At 41.9% G+C, this 21,264-nt stretch overlaps 1 protein-coding gene and 1 long non-coding RNA gene across 7 annotated transcripts in view; one reads left to right on the top strand and one right to left on the bottom strand.

Annotated features, from left to right (window-relative positions):
• Positions 1-10,727: 10,727 nt before the first annotated feature.
• Positions 10,728-19,964, bottom strand: LOC127044216 (uncharacterized). Of its 2 annotated transcripts, none has more exons than XR_007772424.1 (4): positions 19,842-19,964; positions 16,215-16,453; positions 12,746-14,949; positions 10,728-11,513 (listed from the first exon to the last, which is right to left on the bottom strand). It is a non-coding gene; the product is annotated as an uncharacterized LOC127044216 (long non-coding RNA). The 2 variants fall into 2 exon arrangements; XR_007772423.1 differs by lacking the exon at positions 19,842-19,964 and adding an exon at positions 19,492-19,621.
• GSDME (gasdermin E) overlaps positions 19,740-21,264 on the top strand; it is a 35,235-nt gene continuing 33,710 nt past the window's right edge. For 2 of the 5 annotated variants that reach the window (XM_050938636.1, XM_050938633.1), the window contains exon 1: positions 19,740-19,893. In XM_050938636.1, coding sequence (XP_050794593.1) covers positions 19,875-19,893 — 19 coding nt within the window. In that variant the 5' untranslated portion in view covers positions 19,740-19,874. Of the gene's footprint in view, positions 19,913-21,264 lie in introns of all 5 variants that reach the window. The other 3 variants (XM_050938637.1, XM_050938635.1, XM_050938634.1) reach the window with 2 other exon arrangements.

Genomic DNA, 21,264 nt, shown 5'->3' with positions numbered 1-21,264 from the left:
CGGGGAGCTGGAGACAGAGCAGCAGCAGCAGCCGTGCTGAGGCAGTGTGGAGCTGGGGCTGGAGCACTCCAGAGCTGGGTGCGGTGAGCAGCTGGGGAGAGCGAGGGGGACCCTGGGCAGTGGGCCCAGCACAGGGAGACGCCTCAGCCAAGAGTCCCTGCAGGCCAGACTTGGAGGGGGATCGTAACCCTGACAGAGAGGGGGTGACCTGGGGAGAAGGGTCCTGCCACCCAGAGCCTGAGAGTGTGTGGCCACCGCCAGAGCAACTGTCTGACCCGCAGCGTCCCTGCAGCACAGCCAGGGCCTGAGAAGGAGGCCTGGGACCTACAAAGAACAGACTGTGAACTGCCCTGACATTCCAGAGAGACTGTTTGTGATGTTCTCTGCCACAGAGCAGGGTGATGTGTTTTCCTTTAACCTTTTCCACTTTTAAATTAATTGTTAATTAAATAACTTGTATTTGCTTTAAATTGTATGAAATGATCAGTGGGTCAGGGAGGTACTCAGTGCAAAGAGAGTACCCCGGAGTGGGGACACCCTCGCCCCTGTCCTAGGTGACCGCAGTAGGGTTGGGAGTTGAGCCCCCCAGGAATCGTGGGCCCAGCCTTGTTAGGGTTACGAGGACTCTGCCAGACAGGAGAGTGGAAGGGGAGTCCTCAAGGGCAGGGAGGCCTCTGGCTAAAGGAAGTGGGAGCGAAGACTCAGATCCTTTCACTGGCCCACTTCACCGGGGTAGTGCAGAAGCCAGGAAAGTTCCCTACAATAGCAGGACCATTCCCTGCCTTACATTTATACAAATTCTTTCAATACTTCTTGTTACTGTTTTGAGCGTTGCATAGTTTTGTTTCACAAGAGGACTTTTGAGGGTTGCTCCACAAAAGAGAGGGAGCTTTCTCAATTCTGCTGAGTTCGGTGGGAGTTGAGCATACTCAGAATCTCTCAGGATCATGTCCTTTCTTATTTGTTTTTTGCTAGTTTGTGTTTGGAAAAGTGTATTGTGTATGTCTGAGCTATTACAAATATTAAACTGTTAAAAGAATTAAAAGATGTATTTGATTTTCAGTGGGGCACTAGAGACTAGACAGGGGTAGGAAGCCTATGGCGCTGGTGTCAAAGGCAGCACGTGAGCTGATTTCACTGGTCTACAATTTTTGAGAAGTCGTCTGCTTCAGAGATAAAATGAAATATTTATTATGTATTTTGATGTGCTGAATTCAAATATGAGAATTAAAACAACTGATTGGCTACCGTTTCTAAGATACTTAAGTTTTTACATTTTATGTCTATGTATATTGTATAGATAGTAGAGTTTTAATCATAAATTGTAAACCTAGGTCTTTTCATGTGTTTATGGTTGCCCTACATGATAATATTTCACCTGTCCTGTTTATGAAACACTTTAAAAAGCAGCAAAAGGGTTATATAAATAAAATGTATTATGAAACAAAAGGCAAAAAACTATTAGGTACATAGTTTAGTCCTATTCAGTGTCTACTCGGCGCTTCTTGGCTTGTCTCTTGTATTCGTTAAATGGAGCATCTCTTGTCACTGTCCAGCAATAGTCTGCAAGCATTGATGGGCTCCATTTGCCCTGATAGCCTGCCAGGAGATTCCACTGCTGTAGTCTGGAGCCCAACAGCTCTGCCTTACTCTTGGGTAGTTCCAAATCCCCGACAAGGTCATTCAGTTCACCTTGTGTTATGAGGTGTGGTTCAGAGGAGGAGGATGGGAGAAAATGTGGGTCCTGTGACATTGATGGTTCAGGACCAGAAGTTTCATCCTCTTCCTCTTCCTCGTCTGACTCAAGTGAGAATGATTCTGGTGCATCAGCAACCGGCAGTCCTTCTCCGTGGGGTACTGGGCGTATAGCTGATGGAATGTTTGGATAATGCACAGTCCACTTTTTCTTCTTTGACACACCTTTCCCAACTGAGGCACCATGCAGAAGTAACAATTGCTGGTATGATCTGTTGGCTCTCTCCAAATCATTGGCACTGCAAAAGGCATAGATTTCCTTTTCCTGTTCAACCACTGGCGAAGATTTGTTGCACAAGTGTTGCAGCATATGTGTGGGGCCCAACTCTTGTCCTGATCTCCAATTTTGCAGCCAAAAGAAAGGTGATAGGCTTTCTTAACCATAGTGGTTATACTGCGCTTTTGTGATGCAAAAGTCACTTCACCACAAACATAGCAGAAGTTATCTGCACTGTTCACACAATTACGAGGCATCTCTGCTCACTTTGGCTAAACAGAAATGTGTCCCTTTGCAAAATCAAACAGTGACATAAGAGAGCACGACACTGTATGATTTCTAGAGCTGAAATAGGGCAATTTGCTCAGCAGAGTGATGTAAGCTTCATTATGATTGCATCATCCATGATTCTAGGAATAACATGATGCAATTCATATCATGTATGATGCAATACCAGCTTCAGATTGCATCATTCATTGCTTTGCCTAAAAAGCAAGTACTGTCCAAACCCAGTCATAAATTTATTCATAGATCCAGTCAAAGATGTATTTTAGTCATTTCTGGTTTAAATTGAGGTCCCTTCTCTTTATAACTCACTTATCCTCCGCCATTCCCAAGTCAAGGGTCGTATATACTGACCCAGTAGCATATCTTGAAAACTAGAGCCAATCAACAATTTTAAGCATCATTTTCGTTCTCAGTGACCCAGAATTAGTAAAGTTGGACTACATTTATTTCAGAAGCATTTTGGCTGTAGAGCAGTGTTTTCAGTGGCACTCACACTGCCTGGGTCCTAGCCACTGGTCCAGGGGGCTCTGCATTTTATTTAATTTTAAATGAAGCTTCTGAAATATTTTAAAAACCTCATTTACTTTACATACAACAATAATTTAGTTATATATTATATACTTATAGAAAGAGCCCTTCTAAAAACATCAAAATGTGTTACTGGCACACACAAGCTTAAATCAGAGTGAATAAATGAAGACTGAGCACACCACTTCTGAAAGGTTGCCGATCCCTGGATTAGACATTATGCAGGGAAGGTTTCAGAGTAGGAGCCATGTTAGTCTGTATCCGCAAAAAGAACAAGAGTACTTATGGCACCTTAGAGACTAACAAATCTATTTCACGAAAGCTCATGCTGAAATGGGGAAGGTATTCATTCATTACAGTTATCACTATGTCTATTTTGAAGATACTACTTCCAGTCAGAATCACTTCTGTCCTCTTCATTTGCTGAGCCATTACACACATTGAATCTATTTCCCCATGTTAAGTATCCTCACACCTTCTTGTCAAACTCTGAAATGGGCCATTTTGATTATCACTACAAAAGTTTTTTTTTCTCCTGCTGATAATTGTTCATCTTAATTAATTAGCCTCTGAGAGTTGGTAGGGCAACTCCCACCTTTTCATGTTCACTGTAGGAGTATATCTATCTCCTTACTATATGTTCCATTCTATGCATCCGATGAAGTGGACTGTAGCCCACGAAAGCTTATGCTCAAATAAATTTGTTAGTCTCTAAGGTGCCACAAGTAGTCCTGTTCTTTTTGTGGATACAGACTAATACGGCTGCTACTCTGAAACCTGTAAAAATACTGGATCATCCTACTGTGTAATTTGTGGCTTGTTTTCTCTCTCTAACCAGTTTAGCTAGATGTTAATGAATATTACATCTGAAAGGTCACAGAACATCCTCATTTTTGTTCAGATTTATTTCAGTTGTCATTTATACAGACGCCAACAATTCTATCTGCTGTAATGCCTTATGATTTTATACTTTCAAAATGGACAGGCTGGAAGTACTCTCATCTGGTGGAGCTGATGCATCTCTTTCACAATCCTCCTAGGACTTAACTTTGCCATTCCCCAGTGAAATCTATGTGACTGTTTACCCTTATCTGCACACATGGTAAAACACCACATCATGGATATTATGCTGAGGAGTGGATGGAGGGAAAATCATGGAATACATTCATACCAAAGAGAAGATTAATCTTAATGAGAATGATCAATAGAAAAATGCACAGCCCAGAAATATGCTATAACACATCTAGGGAGACCACAGTCTTCACATTCTATAAGCAACAAAATCTTTAAACATAAAACTAGTACTTATGGCTGCAGAGAGAACATGAATGTGAACCAATACAGTGCTTTCTTCTTGAGTCCACATATAGACACTGAATCAATAACACTATGGTGGAAATCTTGCTCTTCCTTTTATGGGTGCAGGGATCCTGAGGTGTAGTTTGGCTGCACAGGGGATGGGTAGAATAGGATGTGGGGCGCACACAGAGATGGAATATACTCTGATCAGCCTGGAGCACAGCTCTGCTGCATTTCCTATACTCTGCTTGTAGAGAGGGCTTTGGAGGCATGCCATGGTAGAACTGGGAGAATGTGATAATTGAATTCACCACCATAAGATTACAGTCATTTCACTAGGCAGAACAAGCATAGAAGCCTAAGGTAAGTGTGGCTACAGCGAGTGAGAATTCTTTCCTGCTCATTCCCTTAGGGAAATCCAGCCACTTTGGCCACATGCTGGATTGAGGATTTGGCCCTACGTCAGTGAACTATCCCTGGTTCATATCGGTGAGGTGTTAACGTCTTCCTGATCATTTACATGGTAACTATTTCATTGGCTGAAGTTTCTATCAACATGATCAGCAATGTACTTGAGCCAGTGTGGCTGGAGGAACTGTAAAGAACACTTCACAGAAGCAAATGTTGTTTATAAAATATTTGATTGGAGATGAGAGCAGCAGGATCTTCAAGGTTGGTTGCTCAAGAGGAATAGGGTGCAGTGACTGAAGACTTAAGGGGAAAGGAAGATGTGGGAGAAGAGATTGGGGGAGGGAGTAGGGAAAAAAGTGACAATTTAAAGAGGAAGGTGAATGGTTTGGGTTTTTTTTTAATACAGAAGACAAACATGCAGTTAACTTACTAGATTAGACAATTTATTAATGTGTTGTATGTGTGTTGAGTTAATGGGCATTAAAAATGTCCGACTTCACAAAACATTTCCACATATCCTATAGGATTAAATTCTGCAGCATGTGGTATATTTTCTACAGATTGCCGATGGCCGTTATAATAGACCAACCATCAACAGTGCGCACAAACAACCCACTACACAGTTCCTACTCCTTAGGAGCTTCCAGTATAAACTGAGCCACATTTGCTGTACTTACATTATGCTGTTCAAGTGTCCTACAGGAGTCTCCATTTTAAAAGTCAGACTTTGCCACACAATGATTTGAGAAGATACTGCCTCTAAGTATAAGAATACATTTTGACAGTCGAGATGTGCTAGCCCTGTATAGTAGCTTTTTGCAAATGTTAATTTTTTAATAAAATTGTTTTAAGTTTCCCATCTTGCAAATGCTTATGTCCATGCTTAATTTGACACACAAGACTTAGTTCCATTGTGTTATATATATGCACAAGAATTTTTAGGACCAGGGCCTAAGTCTGTAAATCAGGTCAAGTAGAAAGCCTGGATGCTCTAATATATCACTGTGTGTGTACACTTTTGATTCCCGCCCCCCACCGCGTTATCAGTAACACCCCTCTTTATTTGTTTCTGAGAAAAACTATTTCCTAATGTGTCAGATTCTCAAATTATATAAATCAGCATAGCTGCATTGAACTCAATGCAGCTATGCTGATTTACATCTGAGGATTTGGCCCCTAGAATTTACTGATGCAACTTTTTTTACAGTTTTTGGAAAAACAAAAAACAGTGAATTCCTGGAACAGAAGAACTTGTACATACAGTAATTTACACCAGTGGAAGTTCTGGTCTGTATTTCCTTAGACGTCAACAGTGATTTGACTTCTTGTAACTTGGTGAGACACATTCCTTTCTCTTATTAAACTTTATTTGAAATGCTTCCTATAATTCCATTTTAACTTCTGTTGCCCCAAGGCCAATGATAGTAATCAGAAAATAATGATATTTGCATAATAAACAATACTTTTCTTTTACCAAAAATTGAGTTAGCTGTATCACCAAACATATTACTGGAATATTTAAAAAAGGCATGAAAAGATTTTATCTTAAGCAAAAGACTGCACTAGAAACTAGTCTAAAAAGAAGTATTACAATAGGTGGCTTGAAACGTATTTTTCTCTGTTTTTTCTCAGAACATTGCTGCAATGTCTGGAATTTTGGAAAGATTACATGGATTTATCATTAGATGCGATCCTGTCTAACAGCTGAAAGAGAGAAATGATTTACCATTGTGAAATGGTGCTAGACACAAAAGTAAACAGTCGTTATTAAACTGAAGATGGAGTGAAGTCAAGAGATCATCCCTCTTGTATTCAATGTATGCTACTTACCCATTAGTCAAAGAAACAAATCTTCTGGAAGCAGCTAAAGACACAGAATTGTTAAACAGCTTTGAAAAAGACTGCATTTTCTTAAAGATTTTAAAATACTGAGCTTTATCCTGCAATCTTTATTCAGACAACCCTCCCCTCCCCCACAGATTCCAATGAGAACTTTGGCCAAGTAAGGACAATCTGAGGAGGCCAATTACAAGTGTAATTTATTCTAAACGAAAATAAAATGATATAGTTATTTGATTTAGTACTATTTATACTAAAACATGGAAAACCCACTCCCTTCTCTGTCCTAAACTGCTACCTAGCCTTCTTTCAGAAAATAAACAAAATCCAGACTTTTACGTCTGCCAGATTAAATGTTGGGGCAGGGAGGACAAAATGAAGTTAGCAGAAGATGGATGCTCATTGCCTAGTTATCCACTGCAGTGCTTGTCCAGAAACAGTTGACTGCTTCAGTGTGTTTAATCTATAGAAACTCTGGCTCAAACAAAACCATCTTGTTTGCCCTGTTGTACAGTGAGGGTCTTTTGTTCAGGGACACCTGAAAGGTGTTCAACTGTCTTTATTCAGAAAATAATGTAAACCTCCCGTGACAGAGTGCTGACCAGAAAGACTGCAGAATCAGACCCCTGCCACGCCAGCCCCATTTAGGTGAATAAAGTGGAGCTGGCTGGAAAGAACCTGCCCTAATTGGGGAATGAGAGCTAGCTGCCAGCCCAATTAGCCCAGGACTATACAAGAGGCTGGGAAGAGGGAAGGTGGAGTTGAGTGGGAGCAGCCTGCCCACCTGCCTGCCCTGGGGTTTGGACACCAGGGACCTAGAGCTGTGCACACTGTATGGTGAGAAGACAAACTTGTAAATAAAAGCACCCGTGGTTTCAGAACCCAAGGGTCTCTGAGTGACTTTATCTGAGCCTAGCAGAGCCAGGTGTGCTTTGTTACATCTCCTTCCAACTAAATTTGCAGCTGATAAAAGAGGCCCTGACAGTAATTAGTCAATTTTGCACAGCTCTTTGAATATATAAAGTACTCCAGAAATGCTATGTTATTACTTTTCATTAATACTGGGCTGACAAGGGCACACACAAATGCCAGCGCCTACCCATGACTTTGAAATTACAGGGAAAAAAGCATGTATAAAATTCATGGAAATTAAGTACCAGGACTTCCTGCCCACATAAAGAGCACAAGGGAGTACTCACTGTGCCTGCACCAGTTAATCATTTTTTCCTGTTAGCGTAACATTGGCTAGCAGGACATAACTCATCTTCCCTCTTGATCAAAGGCTGCATGACTTATGTCCTGATGCACAGCCAGTAATTCCTGGAGGGCTGTGGCTCAGCCTCATCAGGCCAGGCTTAGACCTGTCCCATAGAAGGTAGTATGTTTCCAACTGCAGCAAAGTGAAAAGGCCACAGCCACCCATAAGAAAGCCATCAATGGAAGCTACTTGCATCATCTTCCTCAGCAGCTGCTCATCTGCTTACCTTCCAACCTAACACTCCATTCAGCCCTGCAGAAAGCTCAAAAGGAGAGAAGAGCTGGAGTGTTTGTTGGAACCCTGTGACTGAATGCCCAGCTGACATTGTAAACTCTTTGAAGAGGAACCTTCTCTTTGCTCTAGGTTTGTATAGAGTCTAGTACAATGGGGCTCTGGTTTCTACGTACTACTGCAATATAAATAGGCTAGGCAGAATTAGATTTTTTTTATAATTGTTTTAAAGCACATCCTTTTAAATTTAAATTTTCACAGTTGTGCAAAATGCTGGGTTTTAAGGATTTTTTTTATTTAAATTTTCACAGTACCAGGAAATTAGGGGGAGAAGGGGTATGATCAGACTATGAGGGGAGTCAAACAATTATTTAATGACAGTAAAGTAAAAACTGTATAATTATTAAAACCCAAACTGTCAACATCATGTGAAAATATACAAAGTAAATAGATTTGCATCAGACTCTAATAAGTGCTCAGGAAGCATTTTTCTTACTTTGCTTATCTATCTATAAATTCCAATTAGCAATTACAATATTTTTTCCTGGTTTCTGTGTGTAGGGTAAAATTGACATTACTGACATTTACCAATAAAGATGTTATCTTTTCAAACCTAAATATAAATAGTAATAATTATCTGGAATTGGGCAGTTTTGGCCATTTCCAATATTCCACTGACACACTGAGGTGGCTATTAAATCTCTTCCCATCTGCTTCCTCACATGTAGCCCCTTTGGTTTCCAGTTTAGCCCGTGTATTTTGTCACCATACCTGGTTTCTGATTTCCCACGCAACTGGCAACCCTTGTAATTTTCAGCAATATGCCTCCAGTGTTGCTAGCTCTTCTGATGTTATGGCAAGTCTCACAATATTTGGTGTATGAAGCCACAGCTCCTGGAATCATGTAATTATGCAAGCATCTTAGCTTCATATAAAAGGAAACAATAAGTGAGTTACTGTTGAGAAGAAAAGCTTGAAAACTTGACCCAAGTGCACCCTAAAGTCTCAGAACCAGATTATATTTACTTCAAATACATTTTGTAGGATGATGCCTAATTTTCAAACATTTGAGATTAAATCTGCGTCCTGTATCTCCATGCTGCAAACATTATCAGCTTACGAACTTCTACACTTCCGACACCAGGTGTCATCAGAGCCCATGTCAATTCTGCAGTGACAAGGAAAAATTGCTTGTGGTCTGTGTAGAAAAGAGACGGAAGAAGATGAGAGCAAGAGAGAGGATTTTATTGAAGAAAATGGGAGGAGAAAATAACACAAAGAGAGAAAACGGGGAAGGGAAAGGGAGAGAAGAGAATAGAGCTTTTCATACAGAATGTTTTGCTGATAGAAAATGCCAATTTTATCACAATTAAAATGTTCCAAAAGAACGTGTCAATTTTGATGAAATGCAAGTGGAACCCTACCTGGCCTCCTGCCAAACTCCACAGCAGCTCACCTGGTGGGGATGCTGGAGTTCCAGGCTCCCTGCTCGTCAGCAGCCTAGAAATTTTTCTAAATTAAATTTTCAAATTCTCTTTCTCTGGGAAATTTCAGAATTTTGGTTTCTGTTGTTTCGGAATGAAATGTTGGCATTTCCCATACAATGGGAATTCCGGTTTTCAGCCAGCTCTAGAGGAGAAATTACACTGAACATAAAATGACAATGAGAAAGTCAGGAGGAAGGAAGAGGGACAGCAGGATCCCAGAAATAATAAATGAAGGGACAGAAAAAGGAAAGCAAAAAAGGGAGACACAGTATGTTAGGTTTCTAAAACTGGCTCCCCACACCAGTATAATACATACACAAATGGGTCTGGTAAATTGTGAGCAGCAGTAGTCAAGTGTTGTGGGCTGTTTGGAAAATATTGCCCAAACTCCATGTGCCCACCAATAGGGGACTTAGCTCGGTTGTGGTGTGTGTGCAAGAAAGAAAGAGTGTCATATGAACTAGATCAACCCTGAAGCATTTTACCAGGTTGGTGAGAAGTGGAGTCTTTATTTCAGTCATGGTCCAGTCTGTATGAGCTTCTCAACAGCAGCCAGAGCTCCACTCCTGCGGATCAATTAACTCCATCTGCTTTTCCAGTTTCAAAGGCTCATCCCCAACCACCACACTGAGGCTAACCTCTTCTCCCTAGTTCTTCTGCCCACTGGCCTTTAGCTTTAAATCTGCCTCTGGTGCCACATAATTGACATAGTCAACAGAATCAGTACAAATGGCACCAAATGTATTAGCTCTTTGGATTAGTAACATAAATGTTATAACAGAATAATGATGTAATAACCTACGCTGTGTTATTAGAATCACATTATTAATCAATTATAGTGCAGGAGCACCTAAAAGGCCACAACCCTGTTGTGCCCCACTGTGCTAGATGCTATACAAATACATAATCGTTAACAGTCACTGCACCAAAGAACGTAGCGTCCCAAAGATATATTGGTGTAGATATAGAAAGATGAATGGCCTGATAGTCAGACATGCTGAGCACACACAACTCCACCTGGAGTTAACAGCTTGGATTCTCAGCACTTTTGGAAATCAAGCCCTGATATTTCTTATTCTAGTATAGTCTGTTCTTTACTTCATAAACTATGTGAAGGCAAAAAGAACAGGAGTACTTGTGGCACCTTAGAGACTAACAAATTTATTTGAGCATAAGCTTTCGTGGGCTAAAACCCACTTCATCGGATGCCTGCAGTGGAAAATACAGTAGGAAGATATATATACACAGAGGACATGAAAAAATGGATGTTGCTTACTTAGTATGGCAACACCCATTTTTTCATGTCCTCTGTGTATATATATCTTCCTACTGTATTTTCCACTGCAGGCATCCGATGAAGTGGGCTGTAGCCCACAAAAGCTTATGATCAAATAAATTTGTTAGTCTCTAAGGTGCCACAAGTACTCCTGTTCTTTTTGCTGATACAGACTAACATGGCTACCACTCTGAAATATGTGAAGGCAATCTCCTAAATGTGTAAGACAGAAGCTTATCATTTTTAGAGATACTGTCAAGAAGTTTGGTTCCAAATTTTAATTTATATTTGCAAAAATCCTTATCTTCTGGTGTGGAATATTTAAATACTTTTTGGATTTTTTTAAAGTTTATGTAGGACCTACATAAAATGTTTTGTGCTCTTATCTGTGGTCTTCATAGCTATTCCTTTTGCTTTATTTATGCTAAAATCGTAATATTCAATATCTTGAACAATGCAACAGTCAGATGGTCCTTAATAAAACATTAAAAAGACCAGATGGTTCTTAATAAAGTATTATTGAAGCAACCTTGGAAGTAGGCAAGTAACATTATCCATACCTAACCCTTAATTTACCACTCTTACACAGGAAATAAAGAGGACATTTCTATGTTTTACAATTAGTCCATATTTTATGGTTTTAGTATCACTTAGCTACTGACAGATTGAGTTTATCAGACTTATTATTAGATATATTCTCCATTATATTATATGATAGGCATAGCCGGATGATTCCTAAAGCAACCAGCAACCAAAACACTATGCCACTAAGAAGGAATCAACGTCTTCTTTCTGCCATATTTGATCAATCTCCTTCTTCAATCTTCTGATCTAAGAACCATCATATTTTTAGGTCTTCAAGGGTAGATCTTTAAAAATGTCTGGCAATCTCAAAATCCCATCTCTGATCCTCTCCAGCCTTTCCTTGAGGAAGAGGAAAAAAAGTTTTAGCAATGACATGTAGGAGTCCAACAGTATAATGTACTTCTCAGCTATAACTAAATATGGTAACTTCTTTCCCAAAGCCAAGTTCAACATCCCAGACACAAGTGGTGAATTCTGCATTACATTTAAATCAACTAACAAAGCTATACTGAATAACATCTGTCTGTTTGTCTATCTAGGCTCCTTTATGTCCCTCATCACCATAGTATCCAAGTGCCTTCTCCTTGAAAAGATCTGTAAACAATTATCTTTCCCTTCTCCTCCTTCTGTAAGGGTAGCTAATAAGCACATAAGCAAATTTGTCAAAATAGTTCCGAAATGTCTTCTGCCTCTAACCTTCTTCATTGGCCTTTTAACCACGGTGTCTGTTAGACATACTCTGAGCAGTTTCAGTAATATGGTGTTTGTTAACACACTGCTGGCTGCTGGTGCTTTGGTAGAGCTGTCAATATTGCTACCACCAATAGCAATGGTGGGAAATTTTTTCAAAAAAAATCTTAGATTCTTCCTAGTAAACAAAAACAAGCAATGTTTGGGGGATTGTTTGTTTTTTAAGGAAAAACTATTCAGATATTTTGCAAATGAAATGAAAATGCCAAATGCAAGGGGCACCCAATTGCTCATTTCTTTGTTGGTTATCTTTAAACAGGAAATTTGCTCCACAAAACAGCCATACATTCTAAATAAAAACCGAAAAGGTCGCCCCATCTTTCTTCTTCATCCTACTTCCCGGAAGGAATCTAAACCAGTGGAGCCTTCTCCAGCCAATTTGATGGTTGAGAGGCCTGAAATGGAACCAGAGAGAGCTATGCAAGATTTCTTACAGTCTTACTAGAAAGAAATCATGCAGCATATATATATATATATATATATATATATATTAATTTTTTCTCTAATAGGCACAGATGCAGATGGTAAAACCTCTAAATGACAATTAATAGGACTTTTATTCAGTACATATTAATACATGCACATAATTAAAGGATTGAAGAGAAGTACAAATTAGGTCATAGATCAACAGTACTGACTATTTTCTGTCTAAGAAATTTCCCTTTGCAACTAATTATGCTTACATAAATGATTGAAAAATAAATCAATGTCATACTACTATATAAAATAAAAATATAAGCTGTAGCATTAAGCAGTGCAAGGAAGTAATCTTTCTACAATACTGACACCTGGTGGCTTTTAAATCTTATTTACTCTCTTACCATAGTTCAGACACAATGTGAGAGGATTCTCACACCAAGGCATTTGAGGAACATCTTAACACTTGGATTTTTTACTTCATACTTCTCTGCCCTCATCTTGTATGGGTCACTATTTACAGGTGAAGTGTATTTTCCGTTGGTGAAATGTAGTGATATATCTTTTTCAGTTCTTGATCAACTTGCATCATTTTGTCTGCTTTTTGTTTGTTTGTTTTTTGTTTTTCATTTGGGTGATGTAACCAATTGGGTTACATCTCTGTCCTGTGCTGAATGTTGTTCTGTCCTGTGTCACACTGGCCACATGTTTACAGTTTTCGTCTGGTTCAGCTAGTAGTGCCTTTCTTTCATGCAGCTCTATACAATGGACTTCATGCTTCAGCTGTTGGTGTCCAGCATCATCAAGACGTTCAGAATGTGGCAAAGAGATTCTTACACAGGCTCTCTGATAGACTGTATTTCCTAAGCGCTTTGGCCTCTGTGTTGGCTTCTTGTTCACCAGTGAAGTAATTTCAGAAGAATGACCACATTGGGTCAGACTAATGATCCATCTAGCCCAGTATCTTGTTTTCTGATAGTGGCCAGTGCCAAGTGCTTCAGAGGGTATGAACAGAACAGGGCATTTATTGAATGATCCATCCCCGGTCATCCAGCCCCTGATTCTGGCACTCAGAGGCTTAGGAACACCCAAGGCAGGGGTTGCATCCCTGACCATCTTGGCTAATGGCCATTGGTGGACCTATTCCTCATGAACTTGTCTTATTTTTTTTTTAGACCATTTATACTTTTGGCCTTCACAACATCCGCTGGCAATGAGTTCCATAGGTTGACTGTGCATTGTGTGAGGAAATATTTCCTTATGTTTGTTTAAAACCTGTTGCCTATTAATTTCATTAGATGACCCGCAGATCTTGTGTTATGGGAAGGGGTAAATAACACTTCCTTATTTAGTTTCTACATATCATTCATCATTGTATAGAGCTCCATCACATCTCTTTTTAGGCCTCTTGTCTCAGCTGAACAATCCCAGTATTATTAATCTCTCTTTGTATGAAAGTTGTTCCATATACCAATCATTTTTGTTATCCTTCTCCATACTTTTTCCAATTCTAATATATTGTTTTTGAGATGAGGTGACCAAATTACATGCAGTATTCAAGATGTGGGTATATCATGGATTTCTGTAGTGTCATTATATTTTCTGTCTTATTATTATCTCTCTGGTAGTAGTTCCTAGCACGTTTAGCTTTTTTGTTTGCTGCTGCACATCAAGAAGATGGTTTCAGAGAACTATCCAGAATGATTCCAAGATCTCTTTCTTCCTTCTATCAGTTTCAACTGCTCTACATGTCTGAACATCACATATTTATATTCTGACTGAAGTACGAGTGATTACTCATCTGCCTCTGGCATCCTTCCATATTCGGTGTTCCAGGGATCAGGTATGCCACCATTGTAGAATGTGTGAAAATTGATAGAACTGTATGGTCTTGAGCTATCAGAATGATGATATCTAGACCTAAATTATTGTATCTTCCAACCAACGTGAATGTATTTCAAAACTGTCAGGACTCCTGCCATGTTGCAGATAGATGACAGCTGGCTGAACTTAAAACACTGGTAAGATGGAAATATCACTGGGGGAGTGAGGAGGATTTCACTTGTTCAGTAGAGCTCCTGACTATCAATAAGACACACACCAAGCTGGTTGACAAGATTTGCAATTTGTGGATACTTTTTTTTTCCTATTGACGTTTCCACGGTGATCCATTTCACTGACATCTTGGCTGGATTTCTCAAATGAGCTTTACTAGGTACTTCCATGTACAATTACTCAGAGGTTGTAACTGCAAAGAAACCCATCAATGAGAATGGATGACACCTGCCCTATATCTGTGGGTGGCTGGTGGGGGAGATTCTTACTGTCATCCACAAGACTTGGTGATTCTGCAACTGTGGCCTGATCCTGAGAACGGCTGAGCACTTGCAGTGAAGACAGAGAGAGCTGTGGGTGCTGAGCCTCTCTCAGGATTAGGCTCTAGTTTAAGGGACGGGCTATGGTAGCGATTTTTGTTTTTTCTGTCTCTGTTTTTATATTATTAGGCCATGTTGCCTTTATGAAAAATTGTCATTCGTTTTTGTTTTGTAACTTTTCACATTTTGTAGTTAGTTACATTTCTGCTCTTTGTTGAGAAGCCTTTAGCCAGCTAGAACCATAGAAAGAAAAAAAAACAAGTATTATTGAGTCATTAAGGGTATTAATGAGGGCTATTAAGGGATGGAATGTCAGATCTAAACCTCACTGAAATGCATAGAAGAAGCTGGGACATTTAGTAGGACAGAATGAAAACCTGGTAATTGGCCTGCCCTTTTTTTTTTTTTTTTTTAAAGAAACTGTTACACCTAACCAGAGGCTGTTCATTAATTTAAGGTCATCTGACTTTGAGCTTCTTTTTGTTCCAAAGCCCAATCTTGGGTTTATTAACAGCTAGTGATTTGACATTTTTGTCATTATGGCCAAGATCCTCAAAGGACTTTAGTTATCTGAGGGTATGTCTACATCTACAATTTTGCAGCGCTGGTTGTTACAGCTGTATTAGTACAGCTGTATAGGGCCAGCGCTGCAGAGTGGCCACACTTACAGCAACCAGCACTGCAAGTGGTGTTAGATGTGGCCACACTGCAGCGCTGTTGGGCGGCTTCAAGGGGGGTTCGGGGAACGCGAGAGCAAACCGGGGAAGGAGACCAGCTTCCCCGCGGTTTGCTCTCGTGCTCCCCGAACCCCCCTGCAAACCGCAGGGAAGGAGACCTGCTTGCTCGGGGATTCGGGGAACGCGAGAGCAAACCGCAGGGAAGGAGACCTGCTTGCACGGGGGTTCGGGGAACGCGAGAGCAAACCGCAGGGAAGGAGACCTGCTTGCACGGGGTTTGCTCTCGCGTTCCCCGAACCCCCCTGCAAACCGCAGGGAAGGAGACCTGCTTGCTCGGGGATTCGAGGAACGCGAGAGCAAACCGCAGGGAAGGAGACCTGCTTGCACGGGGGTTTGGGGAACGCGAGAGCAAACCGCAGGGAAGGAGACCTGCTTGCTCGGGGATTCGGGGAACGCGAGAGCAAACCGCAGGGAAGGAGACCTGCTTGCTCGGGGGTTCGGGGAACGCGAGAGCAAACCGGGGAAGGAGACCTGCTTGATTACCAGAGGCTTCCTCAGGTATGCTGGGATACCTGCTTATTCCACGGAGGTCAAGAAAAGCGCTGGTAAGTGTCTACACTTGATTACCAGCGCTGGATCCTCTACACCCGAGACAAAACGGGAGTACGGCCAGCGCTGCAAACAGGGAGTTGCAGCGCTGGTGATGCCCTGCAAATGTGTACACCTCCTAAGTTGCAGCGCTGTAACCCCCTCACCAGCGCTGCAACTTTGTGATGTAGACAAGCCCTAACTCCTATTGATTTCAATGGGTGCCTAAATACCTGGATCTGGGCCCATTTCACTGCAGTGTAGAACTCCTTCCCCCAGACACTCAAGGAAGATACCTGTTGTGTGGTGTGATTCATGAGAAAAAGGCATCTCTGATTTCTATGCAAAGTTGCACATTCCTTGAAAAAATGACTTCCTTCTGTTTCTGCAGCCAGATGTAAAAGCCAAATATACTTCTTCTGAATCAGACCTTTGATGTCTTTAAGAGCAAAGTTAGGAGCCCAGAGCAGACCTACATTCAAAGATAAGTATATGTGTATGGTGTCATATAAATAGTTTCACAGTGTATTTCATAAATCCCCCCTCTTCCTGCTACATTTTATATGGTTTTTTATTTACTTGCATCCTGTTTTATAACCATGTGGCTCCAGATTTGGGGCTAGATTGGGGATTGGACCTAAATTTATGGTAGAAAATTGATTTCTATCTTAATTCTTATGAAAGGTGTCAGTTGGACTGCACTGGAAACTGAACAAGCAAAGTAAGTAGCAGAACAGGCTTCTCCAAGCCATCCTGACAAAACCAGCCTCCAGCACGTTATGGAAGGAAACATCTCAGAATAGGAGGGTAATTCAGTCCCCATGGGTCATTCAGTGCTTGGACTCTGCTAAATATGATAAAAATGCCAATTGTGATGACATCTTTTGAGTTGTAGACAACCTGGAGAACTGGGGCAGACGCCACCAAACTCACTTTATATAGGCACTGAACCTCCAGCAGATTTTTGGTCACTAGTGACACGAGCCAGATTTGAACAGGTGACTTAGACTTTGTCCTCACTGATGAGATAAAGGTGGTGGTTTTTTTTGTCTGTTTGTTTTTACAGCAAGGTAACTAACACGCAATAGTTATTTCGCTGTAAAATCTTCAGTGGAGACAAGGCATTTATAGTGTTTATCAGGAGGTATCTAACTGGGTTAAAAAAGAAAAGTATATTGGGAGGTAGTTAGGGGAGGTCAGTACCATCCACCCTGCCTTTGGCTGACCTTGCTTCATCTATTTCATAATAAAATTAAAGTGCCTTGTCTCCACTGAGGCTTTACAGTGGGCTAGCTCATACACATTAGTTATTATCCCTAAATAAAAACACACCTACAAGTGCCTTGTATCCACTTTGGATTTTACAGTGAGATACTAATTATCTTACTGTAAAAACACCACCTTCGTGTCAGTGAAGCTAAAGCCTTAAAGGCAAGTCTAGTCCTCAGAATTATGCAGTACAATACAATTATCTATACTATGTGAATAATGATGTTTACCATCCTTATTAAAAACGTTAAGAGCTATAGACAAAAAGCACTACATAAGCGCAAACATTACATTTTTCTGCATGTGTAATGCCTCATCTTAACATGGCACTTTTTTAATGTGATGGAAGCACTTTTTATGTTAATTTATGTTACAAACACAGTTATATTGTTTCGTGAACGGCAAGGAATGAAAATAATAAGGCTGTCAGGCAATTAAAAAAATTAATTGTGATTAATCACACTGTTAATAATAGAATACCATTTATTTCATAGCATCATAGAAGATTAGGGTTGGAAGAAACCTCAGGAGGTCATCTAGTCCAACCCCTGCTCAAAGCAGGACCAACTCCAACTAAAGCACCCCAGCCAGGGCTTAGTCAAGCTGAGCCTTAAAAACCTCAAAGGATGGAGATTTCACCAGCTCTGTAGGTAACCCATTCCAGTGCTTCGCTATCCTCCTAGTGAAACAGTTTTTCCTAATATCCAATCTAAACATCCTCCACTGCAACTTGAGGCCACTGCTCCTTGTTCTGTCATCCACCATCACTGAGAACAGCTGAACTCCATCCTCTTTGGTAGTTGAAGGCTGCTGTTAAATCCCCCCTCACTCTTCTCTTTTGCAGACTAAATAAGCCCAGTTCCCTCAGCCTCTCCTCATAAGTCATGTGCCCTAGCCCTAGCCCCTTGATCATATTCATTGCCCTCCAGGTCTTCACTAAATCAAAACCCACTGCATAGATTGCAGCAGCGTGGATCTCCCCATCGTGAAGACAAACCCCTAACTCAGTGGTCCCCAACCTTTTTGTCTGGTGCCCGCCAGATGAAAGACCGTGGTGACGGTGGAGCACCCGCCAAAATGCCGTCAAATTTCTGTGGCATTTCGGCGGTGACACCTCTCGATGACGTCACTTGGTGGCAAGCGGCATCACCGAGAGGCGTCGTCGCCGAAATGCCGTAGAAATTCAGCAGCATCTCGGTGGATGCTCCACCACCGGCCAGGACGTGGGCACATTTAGATGCCCCCATGGGCACCATGGCTCTCACAGGCACCGCGTTGGGGACCCTTGCCCTAAGTGCATCTACAATGGGTGGTTAGGTCAATCTAACTTTGTCAAACAGGGCATGAAATCTTTCACAGCCTTGAGAATTGTAAGTAGGTTGATGTAATTTTTAGACCAGGCCTTAAGCCCGCTCCTGCAAACACTTCCTCATGTGCTTATCTCTAGGGGTTACTCCAAGAATAAAGTTTCACATGAGCATGTTTGCAGGATTGGGGTCTTACTGATCTGCTGGAACTGCTACCTTGGTTCCATTACCCAGGTGGTCATACTAGGGTCACCAATTCTGGTTGGAGGTGTTCCTGGAGGTTTCATCATATGACATAATCTTTAATTCAAAATTAATTTTAATTCCTTGAGACTCCAGGACAATCCTGGAGTTGGGTTGGCAACGCTAGTTCACAGGGTACCTCCTTCTCAGTGCCCTTGCAGACTGTCACCACTGTTGTGGAATTGTTTGTTGCTGAGGCACGTGTCATAGGAAACACTTAGGGTGACCCAATTTTTCACACTTGCTATCTGGACAAGGTGTGGGAGGTAATAAGAGCCCATTTTTAAAAAAGCCCCAAATATCAGGGCTGTCCTTATAAAATCGGGACATTTGGTCACCCCAGAAACACTCCCCCAGGCTGTGGCAGGGGAAGTCGCTGGTTTTGCAGGTTCTGTGCACTCAGACTTTCTCCGGACTCCCAGTGCTTCCCCTGGCCGGCAGAAAGAAACCATGATGGGAAGGACAGTTTCGGCCTCTTCTGCAGCTGACGGTTCCCTTCCAGTTTCAGCTGCTCGCTCTCCCACAACCCCCGGCAAGAAGCTTCCTTGCCCACCTCTCCCTCCCACGGAGCGTGCTGCCCTGTCTCTTCACAGCCCCCGCCGGCAGGGAGCCACCCCCTCCCAGGTGTGTGCGTGCAAGCAGCTGATAATACCCCCCCCCACACACACATAAACCCCGCCAAGCCACTCACGCCTTCCCAGCCCCGCTGCCGAGGCCCGGCGAACTCAGCTCACGAGTGAGGCTGTGCTGGGCGGCGCAGGCGCCAGCCAATGGGCTAGAGAGCGCGGCGAGCGTCTGTCCTCCGCCGGGCAGGCTGCGGCCGGGCGGGTGAGTACGAGCCGGGCGCGCCGCGGTAGCGGCCCCGGTATGCTGGGAAGGCGAAGGGAGCCGCTGCCCCGCGTCCTCCCGAGGGCGCTGCAAAGGCTCCACCCCCCTCCGCTCTCTCCCTTTGTTCGGCAGCGCGTCCCCGGGGCGAGGGGCGGCTGGGCCGAGCCCCGGTCCCCCTCTGGCGCCAGCTGCTTTTAGCGGGGCGTTAGTTACATCGGTGCGACTACGTGTCTGGATGGCCGGAGGATGATTTCGGACGGGCTGGGTGAGGCTGGCTAACCCCAGTGTGTGTCTCCACGCCCCAGGGTTAAAACGGCAAGCGGCTGTGAAGACACACCCTAAGGCCTAAGTATGGCTTGAGGGGGTAGGAGTTGGGGGTGTGATTTTTTTTTAACTGAAATAGCTCTACGGATACCTTGCACCTCTATGCAGTCTTGCACCTCTGATTCTCCTGCCTATAAAGCGATGAACTGTACTAGCATAAGCAATTTAATCCAGTGTAAACTCTGTCCATGCTAGGGATTTTTTTTACTGCTTTAATTATACTGCTATAGTGAATGCAGTGCATCTTTGCAGACCATCCCTTAGAGGCAAACGAAATTGAAAACAATCATCTTTTCAGTGCTGCTAAATAATGTGCATGTGTTTTCAAGGATTGCAGGGAGGAGGGCCTGAAATTAACTCCTTTGAGGGCTGAATAACTGCATGAAGTATCAGAGGGGTAGCCGTGTTAGTCTGGATCTGTAAGAGCAGGAAAGAGTCCTGGCACCTTATAGACTAACAGACGTTTTGGAGCATGAGCTTTCGTGGGTGAATACCCACCTCATCAGATGCATAACTGCATGAACTTTTTCCCAAGCATGAATGGACCATTCTGATAACCCGGTCTGACCTGTGTTTAGAACTTCCCACAAAATAATTCCCACACTAAATTTTTGGCGTTTGCTTTTATAGTTTTTAAAAATTTAAGTTATCCAGAAAAATAAGGCCATGAAAATAAGTTCCAAATTTTGCTATAAATGGGTAATAATGTGTACATGCTACTTGTTGCTACCTACTCTTTACTTGTCTCTATATATAATTCAGTATAGACTCAGGCCCCATTAGAATTCAAAGGATATGTCCTCTGTTGCAGTTCTTCACTAAATATAAAGTCTCACAGTTCTTTAGACTGTCAAACTACTTGTTCAGATTTGTTTGGTACATAAGCACCCTCCTATGAAGTATTTGATTACACATTCAAGTTGTTTAGTAATGTTCTAACATTCTGTAGTATTGCTTTCTCATCCTCAACATCAGCCTTCCTCTTTCTGCCGCCTAAGGCTTTGAGCAATTTTGTCCTTTGTCAAAACTGATTTTTTTTTAATTACATTTTAATATACTGACAAATGGGAAATACTGGGTAACTTTCATGAAACTTCCTGTTTTGCTGCCCAGAGTAAAATGTACTCACTCCCACAATCCTCTTTGCCCCTTGAAAAATGTTCCTGTAGAATTAATATTCCTAACTACAGATAACTGGGGTTCCTAAACATATAGCTATGAAATTGCAGTAAATTTATACAAATATTATGAAGTACAGGGAGATGTGTTTATTTAACTAGATTGCCACAACAGTACAAATAAATAAAACACC

This window comes from Gopherus flavomarginatus, chromosome 2 (genome assembly GCF_025201925.1).
Source record: "Gopherus flavomarginatus isolate rGopFla2 chromosome 2, rGopFla2.mat.asm, whole genome shotgun sequence".
Classification (NCBI taxonomy): Eukaryota; Metazoa; Chordata; order Testudines; family Testudinidae; genus Gopherus; species Gopherus flavomarginatus.
The sequence above is the reverse complement of the archived record's forward strand: the minus strand, read 5'-3'. Positions and strand labels throughout refer to the sequence as shown.